General features: G+C 33.1%; 1 protein-coding gene across 1 annotated transcript in view; it reads left to right on the top strand.

The window, feature by feature from the left end:
- The window catches only part of LRP1B (LDL receptor related protein 1B), a gene marked incomplete at both ends in the record, with an annotated part of 669,864 nt that overhangs the window by 549,428 nt on the left and 103,909 nt on the right, over positions 1–16,527 (top strand). The window contains 7 exons of the mRNA XM_084288908.1: positions 123–242; positions 2,573–2,701; positions 3,656–3,778; positions 8,079–8,219; positions 9,507–9,694; positions 11,627–11,810; positions 13,807–13,892. Of these exons, the coding sequence (XP_084145034.1) occupies positions 123–242; positions 2,573–2,701; positions 3,656–3,778; positions 8,079–8,219; positions 9,507–9,694; positions 11,627–11,810; positions 13,807–13,892 (971 nt within the window). The remainder of the gene's footprint in view (positions 1–122; positions 243–2,572; positions 2,702–3,655; positions 3,779–8,078; positions 8,220–9,506; positions 9,695–11,626; positions 11,811–13,806; positions 13,893–16,527) is intronic.

Here is a 16,527-nt window from a genome sequence, read left to right as displayed (position 1 = left end):
TTAATACACTACAATTGGGATGACAGAACGAAGCAGTGCCCAGGATTCATTCATTGGCTAAACTCCAGGAAACACAGTGCTGTTTTGAACCTAACAAATGTAGTGGTTGGTGTCATTCCTAGATTCGTCCTGTTCATGGAATCAGTTTGCTTGTTCTGCAAACAAGTGCATCTCTAAACAATGGACTTGTGATGGTGAGGATGATTGTGGAGATGGTTTAGATGAGAGTGATGCTATTTGTGGTAAGTAGAATAATTTCTGCTCTGTATCACGTCAGATCACATATAGTAAGTGATCCATGAAGGCAGTAGAAAGGGAACGTGTCCTTAAAGGACAGAGGATATCTTCTCCCCTGCCAACAGCCTTGCTAAATTCCTTTTTATGGGGACTATATGATCTGTATGTAGTCTGCCAGTGAGGATGTGAAGGGCACACCACCATAGGCAAAACCAAACCTCTCTAATTCCCATCCCTGAGGTAAAATACGTGTATCATTATTTCAGTTTTATATTTCAGTGGTAGGTAGGTGCCTTAAGACTCTAAAAGTCTGCTTGTTTGTTTGTTTTCACAACTCTTTCTGCTATTCCCTTTAAATTTCTGTATATACAGTTGTAAATATGATTACATAATATTCCTCTCAAATCCCTAAATACTTTAATATTACAGGAAATTTCTACTTTTATCTAAAACTCAGTTGAGTGGAAAATTTAGTGAAATCTTTTAGAAAGAAAATCACTTGTGTCAAGTTAAGCTGTCATGATACTGATGTTACAATTTCATGATATTTTATAAATTGCTTCCATCTTTGTCTACATTGTATTTTATGATTTTTCCTTAAAAAAATTAACTTATAAATATTTTTTTTAAAATATTCTTATTTAAAGTATGTTCAGCAAAGAGTATTTTGTTCCGTATTTCATGTGTGATAACACAATAGAATTATCATTATTTATGATGATTTTACTGAAAGCATTCCATTAAGCAGATAAAGAAATTTCTTCAGCTCGTTTTCAGAGTTGTGATTTGTTAAAATAATTTCGTAATCAACATGTATGTAGAAATGCTAACCAATCAAAAGGATGAAGATAGAAAATATGGTATTATAATATGGTGAAATATGAATGAGTTTTTGCATTAATTTCAAGTTGACCTCCATCTACAATACATTTTTTTCATGGTGTTCAGGTCAGTGTGAAGACTGGAGAGTTGGAGGCAGTGTCTTTATAAGAGTAAGATTTCTATCTGTCTCTCATCTCCCTAGGAACAGAATCAGGGGAGCAGGTGTGAAATAAGAAGACAGGCATCTGGGACTACTATTGAACAATGTGAAACCTTAAGAAACATCAAAGCCTGAACCTTAATAGGAAACATAGAGCAGGAAATAGAAAGTGGGAGGAGGAAAGAAGACAAAGGCCAGCAAATTACCAAGTGTCACTACAACATAGTGATTTTTGTTACTTTTTTTCTTTCAAGGATATTCAGGATTACTTCTTTTGGTATCTTGACAATACATTGTAGATCTATTAGAGGAAAGCCCACCCACAAAATTCTAAGCCCTGTCCTGAAGAGGGAAAAATCCACAACAGTAATCAAGTGGGAGTTAAGGCTGTATTTCTTCATAGGAGCAGGAAACCATTCTAAATTGTAAAAAAAGAAAAGAGAGATCAAGATGACTTTGTGTTTTTGAATCTTACAAAATCATTAATTATTTAGCCTGAAGCTTAATTTCAGAAGCACCCAAAAATGTCAAATGAGTGTAAATAACAAAAGCTTTCTTTTATTTGCATAAGTAGTACCAAAATAAATAAATAAATAAAAAGAAATCTTTGAATTTGTTTTACTATTTTGTTAATTTCTAATTGAAATGACTAGAAAATACTCTGTTAATGAAGTATACTTAGGTTATCTAAGAAAATTAAGCAATGGAATGATCAAAAGTTTACCTCAAAATAGTAAAATAAATCCTAGGATATAATATCTTGTATCAAGAAAAGCCTGTTAAAAATAAATAAATTAAAAAATACCAGATTAAATCAAACAGTATGTTGAATTCCTTGCATTGGAACTGTGGAAGATTTTCTTACTTTCACTACTATTGTATGTGGTAAATATTGCTCTTTTCTAGCCATATGGGGCTGTCTCATGCAAGATCTGGATACCTGCAGCCTCCTGGCGTAGAGTATAGTGATGTTAGGATTGTGAGGTTTATAAAATGAGTTCCTCTGTTCAGACAGTCCAAAACATGCTGTCAAACATAAAGCCCAAAATGGGTTGGTAAAGTTATTCTGTTGGATAGGTTTCATGAAGTACAGTAAATTAAATTTCTTTGCAGTAAATTAAGAGAGAGTAAATGGAAAGAACGGAAGAGGGAATAGATTGTAAAAATTTGACTGTAAAATACAATTTTGTCTGGTATGATTATCATACTGTGCAAAGCAAAATTTTCTTTAGCTTCCCCAGTCATTACCATTTATGTTTTAAACAACAACAAACACCACCACCACCAACAACAACAAAACAAAGCAAACAGCAGTTAGAACATGTTGAACACTAACACATAGCATCTTTTCAGGTTCAGTTACCTGCGCTGTGGAGACATTCAGTTGCCTAGGCTCCCATGCCTGTGTTCCTCAACACTGGCTCTGTGATGGTGAAAGAGACTGTCCTAATGGAAGTGATGAACTTTCTACAGCAGGCTGTGGTACGTTTGCATGTTAAAATGCTTAGTATTTCTCTTCTTGATACTTTTGCCTTTATAATATCCTGATGCTGTTTGTGTCCATAGTATCATAAGTTTATACTGCCAAGATTATTAGTACATTTTGACTAACCTCATGTGAGCATACATACCAGGATCCTTAAATGTTTTAATCAAACTAATATTTTCAGGTTTTGTTATTGATGCCCAGTAGATGAAAATCAGTGTGTGTCACAATATACAGCATGTTTACTAATGAAAATTAGGTGATCATTGACAATGCAGTCTTCTTCCTCTTCCTGAAGAAAATGCTGCTGCATGTGTGGGAGGTTGTGCGTCAAAAAAGAAAATATAGTTATGTCTCCAATTTCTTCTGGCTAATTGATCAGATGTTGGCATGTCCTCCTCTATAAAGTATCGCTTCCAGTCTTCTGAAATACATTTGTACTGAATGTGTCAGAATTAAAGTACTATTTTCACTAGGGGTTTTGTCTTATCAAAGTATGTAACCATGATGTAGATTAAAAATACTGAGAAAATGTCTTTGCACTGAATATATATTTTATGGTATATTATTTCTAAGATGAGCAGTATTTTGGGTGTTTATGTTTTTTAAAGAGCTTTTGTTTAGGAGCAGAGTAACATAAGAAAGAAACCTGTACTTTACTAACTTTATTTCTCTCAGAGGCAAACCATAAGTTAGCTGTAGACAGCATCAACTTCTGAAACCTTTTTGTCCTGGATTATGTGAGATTTTAGCTGTCGTTTAGGTATCTTGGTGGTTATGAGCAGCTTTTTCTGCCATTTAATTGTGTGATGATCCAAAAAAATAAAGTTATTTACAGTGAATACACTGAAAATAACTACTTCTCATGTCATTTTTCTGTATGAAAATGGCTATATACCTTACTGTTCTCAATTTCTTTTTTTTTTTTTTATGTACTGTATTTTCTTTAGCTCCTAATAACACTTGTGATGAGAATGCTTTCATGTGCCATAACAACATCTGCATTCCCAAACAGTTTGTATGTGACCATGATGATGACTGTGGAGATGGATCAGATGAATCACTGGAATGTGGCAAGTACAATAAAAGTTGAATAAACAGAAAAAATTCAGACTTAACTACAGGGCCTTATGCAAGGTCTGCTTCTTTAAAGTCACCATTGAAAAAAAGATCTCTTCATTTTTTATAATTGTTTTAACATTAGCTAGTGGTATTAACTTGGAGATGGAGCTGCAATGATGAATTATTTCCTATGGTTGTGACTTACAGTTACTTGCTAATGAGATTTAAAATAATTTAAAAACATGCAATCTATAACTTCAGGTTCATTAAGATGAAGCAGCCATTCCTGCTGCATTGACGTTATGTAGGTCAGATCAGGAGTGCACTTTTGAAGTGAATCTCCCAGGCACTCCCACATATGGTGTTTTGGCACACATGCAGCAGTGCTGAAGCAAACAAAATGATAGGGGGAAACAAACAAACAAACAAAAAATCCTTTGAAACTGAGCCAGATAGTAGGTATACTTCAGACAGCAATGGACCCAAAGTCCACAGGAATAGAGGAAAGCTAGTGTGAAGTAAAATCCTGAAATGCCTCTACTGTGAATATTAGGTTCTCATTACTAGTTACTTCATTCTACTGCTGCATCCTTACTGCACCGTGGGACTGGTGTGGTTGCCCGTGTAGTTAGCTACCCTAGAAAAAAGCAGATCAAACATGTAGACTTCCTATCAGACTTTATTTTTCCTTTTCACCTAAGTAAACTATGTGCTGTTTTGAAAGGAGCAGTTGATGACAATAAGTTGTAATGAAAAGCTGCTTACTTCATGTAGTTTAAACCAAATCGGGATCAAAGCATTAATAACTTACAATTAAATGGAAATCAGTGAACTATATATTTGGTATAAATAACAGCAACACAATGGATAAATCAGAGTACACCTTCAAAATGTTAATATACCTTACTAATTTTTAAATGCCCTCCTGTAACTAATCCCCCAAACTTCTGAATACACACACACATGGACATCTATTGAGGATATGGGTGCTCTATCTGAGTGCACGCCTGTTGCTCTCTACAGCCCACTAATCCATGTAGGACTGTAGCTTTCTATGAGGTCAGATGCACACCCCATTGCACCCGTACTGACTGTTTTTGGTGATTGAAGTGCACACTTTATACTGACATTGGTATCTTAACAGCTGTTACTATCTAGATTATTTTGCCAAAAGAAGTCTTTGAGAGTGTACCCATACAACAGTGAAAGCATAAAGTGTAGTTTCTGCATGTCAGTACCCTTTATAGGAAGTGACTCACTGGAGGGGGGGTTGTTCTTTTATTTAGCACTACATGAACAAGCTGAGGAGTCAAGGAAGTAGGAGTGCCTTTCTCATCAGTTTTTACTTGGAAACATTAGCAACATTAGTAACATTAGTAAATATTTACATTAGTAAATATTTAGAAGTGAACAGGTTCTCAAAAACTTCAGAAATAGGTGCATTGTTTTTCCAAATGATTACAATTTTTTGCTCATGTATTTCATTTGTTTTCTATAGCATCATCTGCATGCATGGTCCCTTAAAAAACTAATACATATACAAGTAAATAGAAGTGTTTTGACAGACTTTTGAAGAGGGGCAGAAGGAGGAAATAGCAACAGAAGAAGGGGATGTACAGACTCCTGAACTAATTGTAATATAGACATGCCTTCAGGAACAGGCTCCACTTAATTTTTACTGAGTAAACTGAAATCTACAGCAACATCTGTTACACATTGCAATGCTTCAGTGCGATTTTCTGTTAGGTGGTAATCAACTACACACAGTAATGTGTGACTAGGATGAAACAGCATGGTAAACTCATAATGTAATTTTAGGGAAGGGATACATTCTTTTATGAGAAAGGTAACTACTCGTAGAGAGCAGGAAGCAAATTCCAAAACAGACTTTTTAAGGTACTGTCATGATGTGAAAATTAACCATCTAATCCACTGAGATATCTAATTTTTTGACTGCAAACTAAGTAGCCTAATAATAACTCTATTAGACTTCGGAGCTCTGCTAGATCTGCATCTTGATATCCCCCCAAATTATATGATTATTCAGCATCCACTGTCTACTGAGTGGAATAAAAAATCATTTGGGATATTTTTCTAAATGATAAGTTAGGGGATTCCATTTAAAACTCTTTTTTTTTTTTTTTTTTTCATCTGTATTATGCAAGGGTATACTTTATTTGTTTGTTTGTTTTCATCGGGAATAATTCAGATATAATATAAAAATAGGATGGGTAATTGGAATAACCAGTTGTAACTTGTATGAGATTTTGCATCTAAACAGATTGTAAAAATTCTTGTAGCCCTTGAAAATTTCTTTGAAACATTTTTTAATTCCATTATATAATCCTGTTTTGTGTATGAAATCTAAAGAATTAATTAATTGAAAAAACAAACAAACAAACAAAAAAAAAAAACATAAAAATAATTCAAGCTGGGGAGACCATGAGAACAAAATATATCGTCCCTAAAATTCTCCTATTGCCACTGCTGGAGACGGAATACTGGGCTAGATGAGCCACTGTCTGATGTTGTAAGGTATTTAGTATGCTCTTAAAAAAAAATAAAAATATTCAAGAATAATCTGTATAAAATACTTTATGTAGCTAATTAAAAGACAAATATAGGAATAGGAAGAATTTTCTTATCACAATTCCCAATTTCTTTATATCCTATTCATCCAGAAAAGACACAATATTAAATTAAGAAGAGAACAGAGGCTCTTGTTCTTCACATTTGTAAAGACATTTTTCATGGTGACATCTTTGTGAAACATTACAGATCTGAGGTAAAACTGTTGGCTTATAAAAACGTCCAGTCAAAGGTGTTTCAGACAACCAAAAAATATCAAATATCAAACCAGCCTATCTTCTTTCAAGCATGATGCATGTTAAAAGAGAGAAACGGAAAAAAAAAAAAAAAAAACAAGGAAAAAAAAAAACACCTCAGAGGCCTCAGAATTATTTTGTATTCCAAGTGATGATTGTAATTGATGTTGTAACATATTGCATTTTGAAAATAGTACATTAACACATTTCTAAATGACAGCTAAAGATACAAAAGGTTCAAAGCTCTTGATGTGGAGTGGTATCTCATCCCAGGCAGTCAAATGTCATGTCCCATCTGCTATCAAAAAAAAAAAAAAAAAAAGATATGCTATGTAGCAGGAAATGTAGTAATTAGAAAAGAAAGACAAATATTAACTCTACTTCTATAATTTGTCTCTTATCATTCCTTGTTTCAGCCTGGGTATTTAAATCAAAGCTTCAGTAGTAACTAGAATTTGAATTTGTTTCTTTGAAGAATCAAATTTTTGGATTTTTTTTTTTTTTCCCCAGGAGGAAATAATTTTAAACATGATTTTGCATAATTTGGATTTAAAAAAAAGAAGCAAAATCATTCTTTATAACCAGGCTGAGTATAGCTATATAATTCTTCTTCTATAACCATGTTTACTCTGTATTTTTTTCTTGAGTTTTAAAATAAATCACAATTTGCTTTCAAGATTCTTTTCAAGGACTACAGGTAATTTGAGGCAGAATTTATATGCATAGAATACAGGAAAAATTACAGTTTTCTTTCCAAAACAAGAGCACAAGTTTATTAATAGTTGGTTTGATGTAATGAATCTTATAAGTAAATATCTTTCAAATAGAGGGTGATTTTCCATCTGAAACTTTCATGTTTCAAAATCAAATAGGAAAAAATAAATTTGTGTTGACTCTTCCGGATTTTTCTATTGGCTTATTGTTTTTAAACTTTAGGTTATACAGACATGTTTTAAGAAGAAAATATCTGCTTATATATTACAATTTTCTGTGAATAATCCATTTTAGCTTTTAAAGTATATAAACTTTATATATCTTTCTTAATTTTGTGAAAGTCTTGGAAAATGCATGCTTGGAATGGTTAAAATGATTACTATTCTGCATGTTTCAAAGGGAAAGCTTGTGAGTAGTAAGCATGTTGTAAAAACTACTTGGTGAGTATAGTAATTTCTCTAATATCTCTTGGAAAGCTATTTCCTAATAATAGCATAAAGTTAAATTACTTCTAAAGGAAAATGTATTTATGTTTATGTAAGAGGTGCATAAATATGTTTTGTGTAGGTGGGAATTGTTTCATGACTATACTGTGCTGCATAACAGCTATTTGATTTCTCTCTTTGTTGGTAGACATTCCTGTGTAAGCATATAATGCTTTGTATCTCTTTATAGAACAAAAGACAATTTTAATTAAAATGCTTTGTGTATGCAAAATTGTATGTCAAAAGTATTAAGTAAAGTATGAAGTCATTGATTACTATATTTCTAGGATATCGTCGCTGTCATCCCGGAGAGTTCACGTGTGCTGATGGAAGATGCCTGTTAAATTCCCAGTGGCAATGTGATGGCGATTTTGACTGCCCAGACCATTCTGATGAGGCACCTATAAATGTAAAATGCAAAAGTTCAGGTTTGTATTTAGTGAGCAGATATGATTGGGTTTACTGATATTTTTTACTGGCATTTGTAAATTTGCTGAAATCTGACTGTTTTTTGAGTGGTAAATGAATCCTGGTCTGCATATGATATTTTCTATGGCTTTTTGAAAGACTAGTTCTTCTGTCTAGATCTTATGGCTTTATTGCATAGTAGGACTTTATAATGATTTTGATTGAAATCACTCATTTGCTTTGTGGTAAGGTAACATATGTGCTTGATATTTAAGTGTTGTGATTCTGATTCGAAGATCTGGAATGTAGCTGAATTGACCTGTTGCCAAGATGTGAGGCTGTAGGTGTGCTCACATTGTAAATCAGGAAGGTATACTTTACCTATATTTATAGAAGTCAGACGTAAAATCCCAATTCTTGATAAGACTAGCATTATATTATAGTCACATCCTAATATGTGTGAAAATTAAATGGTGGTATTCAAAACAGTAGTATTTATTTGATAGATCTCATGTTATTGCTGAAATTTCATACCATAGGGAATACATAGGGAGCTTCTGCACCAGTCTCTTGACAACTGTACTGAAGATCTTAATGTTATGAACATACACAAGAGTTTTCAGATAATCTCAAAAACTGCAAATGAATTCTAAAATCTTTTAAAGCCTTGGGATTTGTATGATATAGATGTTAATATGTGAATCTGTAGCTATGTCTAGCATTGCACCCTGTTTAATGATCTGACCTGTTTCTAATCTAAGTCACTCATTACAGGAGGAAAATTCCCTGTAGTTATCTTGTATTTCAACTTTACTTCTCCCTTTTAATTTTTCCAAATCTAACTTTGGAGTCTAATTACAGAACTCCTCTTAAAGAAGTACAGACTATTTTAATTAAATTTAGTTCTATATGATAGTAAAAGTTTATCTTCAGTGTTATCAGTGTAATTTTTTGTGCTGCTGGTTTGTATTACATCAAATGCATGATATCTAAGATATTTATTAGGCTTCTAATTTGCATTACTTCATTTTGGCTTGTTCTTTTCTAAGGGAGGCATTCAGCCTCTTAAATACGTTGACTATTTTCAACTAAGTCTTTCAAGATGGGAGGTTCCTTTAAGTTTTCCAAACAGTGAAAAAGCAGATACTGAAAAGTAAAAAGGTATTATAATACTATCAGTAAGAAATGAACATTCAATTTTTACACAACTGTTTGATGTTACATGCATATTTCAGCTGATCCATCAGAAACTTAATTCCAAATACTAATCAACTACACAAAGTTGTGTTTCCTTTTTTCTTTTCCAGAGCAGTCATGTAACAGCTCTTTTTTCATGTGCAAAAATGGCAAGTGTATTCCTCAAAGTGATGTTTGTGATAATAAAGAAGATTGTAGTGACGGTTCTGATGAGAAAAGCTGCCACATTAATGAATGTCTCAGTAAGAAAGTTAGTGGCTGCTCTCAAGATTGTCAGGATCTTCCTGTAGGATACAAGGTGAATATCTATTAAACATGGTGTTAGAAAATGCAAATTCTTAATTCTTACCTGTTTCTTAACTATTGCATGATTATTATAAAACTCCAATGTGTTGCACACGTGCACACACATTGTGATGTGTGGCTTGCATTGAAGTGGATTACCTACTATAGTAAGAAGATTCAAAATTTTATTTCCAGTAAGCAAATAATTTCCAAGTGTATATATAAATATTTTAAAAAAGGTATAAAATGTACTTTAAACCTATTGACAAAAGCATACAATTCTTTGTATGTAGCAAATTATGCTGATGTGTACAGAGCATTGAAAAACAGTCTCCTTTTCAATTGTGAAAAAATCAAACGTACAAGTGAATAGCAGGAGTAGAAATTGTCTCAATTTTTTTTTCCTAAGGCAAAGATACTAACATAATTGAACAAAGTACCATTGCCTTAATTTCAGAATAAAACCTGTAGTTGCCTGTATGTGATTTGTGTTGAATTACCTGAATCTGCTCTTGCAGCTTGAAACATGTAGAAAAGAATACTTCCTGTGTATTGTGTAAACCCTAATCACTGCACTAACCTGTAAGTAGAGGCTGTGGGTTTTGAGAGACGTTTTTTCATGATTTTAACTCTACAGTATCCCTAACCGCACACCCAAACTTTTAATCTTTTTAATAGAATATTGGCTCATTGAGATCTAAATAGAATTTGGACAATACGGCTTAGGCCCTTAGGTAGTCAAACCCTTGAAACCATGAATCTGAAGGCCGTGGAGACTAGACTAGATAAATCAAAGTAGTAGCAAAGTTGTAGTAGCCTGATTGTGTAGAAACCATATGATGGGGCTCTGCAGAGAACAAAATAGAGAATACAAGTAACCAGACATGCAACTGTCTGAAAATATGCCCCAATTTCAAAGCCTCTTCATTTCTTGACTATAGTGTTTATATCAAATGATTTGATATCCCTTTTAAATTACCAGGGATTAATTCCTTACAGTTCAGAGGAATTAGCCCAGTTCTGAAAACATAATGAAAACTGCAGTTTTAAAATTCTGAAGATCGTTCATTTATTGTTTATTTTTAATCCCTACATACAAGTTAATTCATTTGAAACTGATGTGAAATAACATCGTTTGGTCTTCTGTAAAATACAGAAGAGAATCTCAGTTTAGAATGTATGGCATTTCTGCATTTTTACTGACATTTGTAATATTCTGAAATAATAGTTGTCTAATACTATGATTTGTTTTCCCTACTGTTTCAAAAGCTCTTTTTTTTTTTTGTCCTCACTTCACTTGGCCACCAATTTCTTCTGATATGTATTTGCTGCCTTTAGAACTTTCTTCTGATTCAGATCTTTATATATTAACTTCCTCATCCATTCTCACCTGTTTCTACCCAGTTGTGTTTTGCACCACTGATGTTGCATGCAATCAGTTTACTGCAGTGATTATCAGACCCAAGTAAAAATTGGCTTCAGTGTTGTCATTCGCATTACTGTATCTGTTACACAGAATGCTAGATGTTATCAATATTCAAGAAAAAAGCATTAAAAACCATTGATCAACCTTACCAAAAAGTCCATGTGCATTTGAAAATAAGGAATTCAAAAGGGGGTGATGTGTCATTATTTTCTTTTTTTTTTTCCTCCATATTTTTATGGAAAAATTCTATATTTTATGGATTTTTTTTTCCATATAATTACTTATTCTAAGGAGATATCTATTTGGAAATTATATTTATGATCTCACCATCAGTTGAAAAGAAATATAGCTATGTCTGCCTGTTAACAGTATGAATAGCAGTATAGTTGGAATTTTACTTAAAAACCTGAGGCTACATAAAGAAATTTATGATGCTAACATGTTCAAAAGATAACAGAGTCAGCAAGTAATTCAAAATGAATGTATTTGTGTTCTTTTTTTTTTTTTTTTTTTCCCCAGTGCAAATGCTGGCCTGGATTCCAGCTGAAGGATGATGGCAAAACATGTATAGATATTGATGAATGTTCATCTGGATTTCCCTGTAGCCAGCAATGCATCAACACATATGGAACCTACAAATGCTTGTGTGCAGAGGGGTATGAAATACAGCCTGATAACCCAAATGGCTGTAAATCCCTTTCAGGTATCACAATTCATTATTATTTTTTTTATTCACAGCTGTATCCAAAATAATTTGTGACATTCCTTAACTCCAAGGTCTTTGTTTATCTTTTAAGCAAGATAAAAAGTTACTTCAAAGCACAGTATTTCTTCAACAAACAGTAGGAATGTGATTCAGTGTCTGAATGTAATAATAAGTTCTGGTTTTAGTATGTATTGTACTCAAATCATTTTTGGTGAATAGTTATAGTGGATTATGATAGTTTGAATTATTTTATTACAAGTAGTATTGGAAAAGTTAAAGAAAAAAATCAACTTCTGAATCACACAATATGTTTATGTAAAAGACGTATGCTGTTTTATTTCATCTTCTTTAGGATATTAGACTGTTCCTCAGACTTCCTAGTATGTTTAATGTGAGCATGGGAAAAGGAGGATCAGGAAAATAGAACAGAAACTGCAAAATCCATTATTTCTGTAGCATATAAAATCCTCAACTCTCATCTTCAATACACAGTACAGTTCAAGATATATAAGAACACTGATTATTTCCTCACACCTCTGTCCATGCCCTTGATGTTATTTTTATGTATTTTAGTCAGTAGGATTCATTAGGTCAGTGAAAGAAAGAACAAAATATTAACAGAAAAGAAACAAAACTCCATTACTGCTTTATGCTGGATTTTGTTCATAGTGCAGACAGTCTTTGGCTTGAGGAGATTCCTGCCTTGCAGAGTTTTTGTTTCATTGGTTGGTTGTTGTTGTTTTATCAAAACCATCTATTTTCTTTCTAAATGATAGGAAGACTGGACCCTCTGTTTGCCTTAAAATTCCTGTCCAGGTGCTTCTAAGAGTAATGAGGAAAAGCACAGGGGAGGGTAGAGATACAGGATCTAATTTTTACTTTACTGCTGTCTCATGCCTTGCAAGCCACTCATATATTCAGAACTCATAGATTGCTCAAATGAGAGTGGGAGCTGAAGCACATTGTTGGACAGTTGTATGCTGGAGTTGTGATAAATCAGACTTCAAAAGTGATGATGACGAAGCTGTATGAGGTGTGGCAAGGATGGTTGTGCTGTGAGGAGTTCCCAACATGCAAATGTTTAGCATAATGCTGATCTCTTGCATAATTTGCCTTGAGATCTTTACAACAGAGCAGAGATTGCAGCCTTTCTCCACAACCCACTAACAGTCTTTGCTGAGGATGGTGCCTCAGATCATGAAGAACTGAAGAATATCTTACAAGTTAAACATATAGGTGGGGCAAAGTATTTAATACAAGAGCAGAGCAGGCTTGACAGCACATTAGATCCCAGAATGCATGAGCAGTAGATAAAAATCATAAATACATTTTCTCTTATTACTATTTTTTTTATGTATCAATCTCTGTTAGTAGAGTGAAAACAAAGACAAAAAAAAAAAAAAAAAGACCACTGTGTTTGTCAGTGATGTTTCAAAGTGATGGCATGATCTGAAGGAATATTATTTTATAAACCAGAAAAATGGGGTAAAAAAAAAAAAAGGCATAAATTCAGAATTAGAAAGTGAGATTTATCCAAATAGCTGTTTCTTTATATCTAAAATATACAGAGTGTTGAGATTTCAAAAAGCAATGGACAAAATGTATTTGGTTTGCAACAGAAAAAAAAAATATTAGTCATCTTAGTGATAATTTGAAAGTGAATGTTAAATTAAAACAAGTGGTATGAAATATATTTCCAATTTAATTGCTGACATTAAATTAGCATAAAATACAGTATGGTTCCCATATTCCAAAGGCAAAAAAATTAAATTACATTGAAAGATATACTAATTGATTGCTTTGTTCATTTTTATACTGCATCATTGATCTTTCTTGGAACATTTGAATGTTTTAAATATTTCTTTCATCCATAACATTGATCAGAGCATGTAACATTTATTTTTCCAACCATCTGTATTTCAGCATTGTATTCCTGATTTTCCATAAATTAACGTAAAAGCTAGTCTAATATATTCTTTCTCCCGGGGTTTAGATGAGGAACCTTTCTTAATTCTGGCTGATCATCATGAAATAAGAAAAATTAGCACTGATGGATCCAACTACACTTTGTTGAAACAGGTATAATCATAGTACCATGCTCTAAGTTTAACTTGATACTTTTATTTTTATTTAAAGTGTGCAACTGACAGAAATATCATTCTACAATTGGCATTGTATGCACCACAGAACAACTGCAGTACCTTCACAGTTTTGATAATATTTTAAATTTACTACCTGAGTATTGAGATGATTAAGGCTCAGGCAGTTGTTTTGTCAGTCATTCTGATGTACAAAAATTTATGTTATTTGTGAACCTCTTCCACTGCAATATGTTTTGACCAATTTTTATATTTTACTTTTTTAAAAAATACATATATATTTGGCCATGTATTATTTGGGCTAATTACTGTCAGAATCCAAATCTATTTTTTTTTAATTTAGACAAACTCAATTCCAATATTTGCAGCATTACAATGCATGAACACGCATCTTTGTCTAAATCTGATTTTTTGTGTAATTATTCTAAATTATTATGACAGGGAACAACAAAACAAAGCAAAACAAATCTTCGAAAAAAAATAAAAAAAGTATAAAGTTGCCCAGTAGGTACAGAGCTACCATTTTAGCAGTTTCTACTCTGCTTCTATGCTTCACCTAAGTGTAGTTAGTTACCACAGGTTAGAGTTCCAAATCAGTTATGCCAGTCAATAGCATCAGGTTTTTTGTGACTTCTTGTGTCAGTAAGCTGTGCTTATGTCACAAGAAAGGTGTTTAGGTCTTCACAACAGTAATTACAAAATTAACCATCTTGTATTAAACATTTGAATTTATTTAAGCATAGGTAACATTTTGTTAAAATCTGTTTGTTCTTCTGAAATCCTTTTGACTGCCTCCCATCTACATCTCACTGCCTTTCCTCTTTTGCTGGTATATCTATTACTAGAAGCCTGTGAAAAGAGTGGAGCAACAGTAAAATTTCTTTATGCTTGGTGCTGACAGATTGGCACAGAGCTTTATTAGTCTTGAATTTAATGGACTCCTTTTCACTACATTAGGGACAATGTAGCTCTAGCCATTGAAGACAATCTGTGGTTTCTGAATCACATCAATTCATTAGTCTAATATATATCTCAACTTTTGAAGCTACTGGCCTTTGATCCTATCAATACTGCATTTTTGAAAACATCCAGATTTGAAAGCAAAAGAGGAAGCTATACCAGCAGAACAGGTGAGCTGTCTTCCTCATGAGGACATCTTTTTGTCCTTGTAATGGTACGATGGATCAGCTCTAACCCTTTCTTAGACATCTGCCAGATGAAGGCAAATACCAGAACTGCTCTGGCAAAGGAGCAAAACCTGCCTTCTCTGTGCGTTTGATCTGTGCTTTGTCATTCTAACAATCATTCATATAAACTCAGAGTAGAGGAGATGAAAGCAGGAGTTCATTCAATCTTCTCTGAGTTTTGTTACATGCCAGCTTTTTCCTCTATTTTTTTTTCTTTTCAAATGTACATAAAAAGTTCAACTGTTTAAAATACATTTCATCTGTATTCTTTGCCTTCCATTTCCTTCACTTGTAGTCATTAAAATCTGTAGGATTTCTGTAGGCAAAGTAGGTAGAATCTTCCTGCTCCTTATTAGTGATTTTAGTTGTTGTTTGTTTTTGTTGTTGTTTGTTTGTTTGTTTTATTGATGCACCAAGGGGACCACAATTTATGGACTAGGATAGAGTATGCTGCATGTAACCAAGACAAATAAAACCACAGGTTTGAGATGCAAGGTTAAAGCAGCTGATGCCATCTAAAAGTTTTACCCTTCCTTCTAAAAGCAGGGTAAAAGATAAAAGACAAAGAATAACGCTAGAAGAACTTCAAAGTGATATGCAGAGCAGGAAGAGATACTGTCTGGACAGCGAACTCTGTTGCAAATATTCAGGAACAATTTTACATGCAGCTGATGTTCTGATAAATATTTGAACCAAACTCACTCAAAAATAAAACACTTGAAACCAAAGATTTGAAGGCATTCAAATTCTTTTATCAGCCTGGATACTTAAGAAATTTATGCGGTGTTTTAAAATATGTAGGGATAAAGCTTTTCAAAAATTGGTGACGTTGATTTTCAGAATGTTATACATTTTGATAGTCTTCTGTATTCATTCATCTTTAGTCTTCTTTGTTAAGAATTTGGTGTGTGGCTTTATCTTTAGGTGAATGTTTGCTAGTAATAGAAAAAGAGACAGAAAAATTGTTTTGTAGCACAACTAAAAGTGTCAGAATTGCAACTGGCTTTACCAAAAATGTGTGTACATGGATATGTGATTTTTGAAACACTGTGTCGTTTCAGGCTTTACTGGTGGTTTGTGCTGCCTGATCACTCCTTTCCTCTTAGGTTTTGCTCAAAAGATAGATCTACCTTATTACACAGTAGTTTACAGATAAGCCACATATTACTTTCAGGGCAATTAAATATTGTTCTTCTTAGTTGTTTATTTTAGAGTTGTCAATTCCAGAGCATTCTCTCTACAGGTATGAATTTCAATAATGAGAGAGGTTGCCAAAATACCTGAGAGTAAAAGGTCATTGGGCTGATAATAGAATTGATTAAATGATCTTATGGTTTTAAAAGTGCAAACTGCATCTGTTCTTTTTGCTACCGCTGCTCCATCATTTATTGATAACAACATCTCTGTATAATATTAAGAATAACCATG

This window comes from Netta rufina (genome assembly GCF_964035555.1).
Source record: "Netta rufina genome assembly, chromosome: 6".
Taxonomy (NCBI): Eukaryota; Metazoa; Chordata; class Aves; order Anseriformes; family Anatidae; genus Netta; species Netta rufina.
The sequence above is the reverse complement of the archived record's forward strand: the minus strand, read 5'-3'. Positions and strand labels throughout refer to the sequence as shown.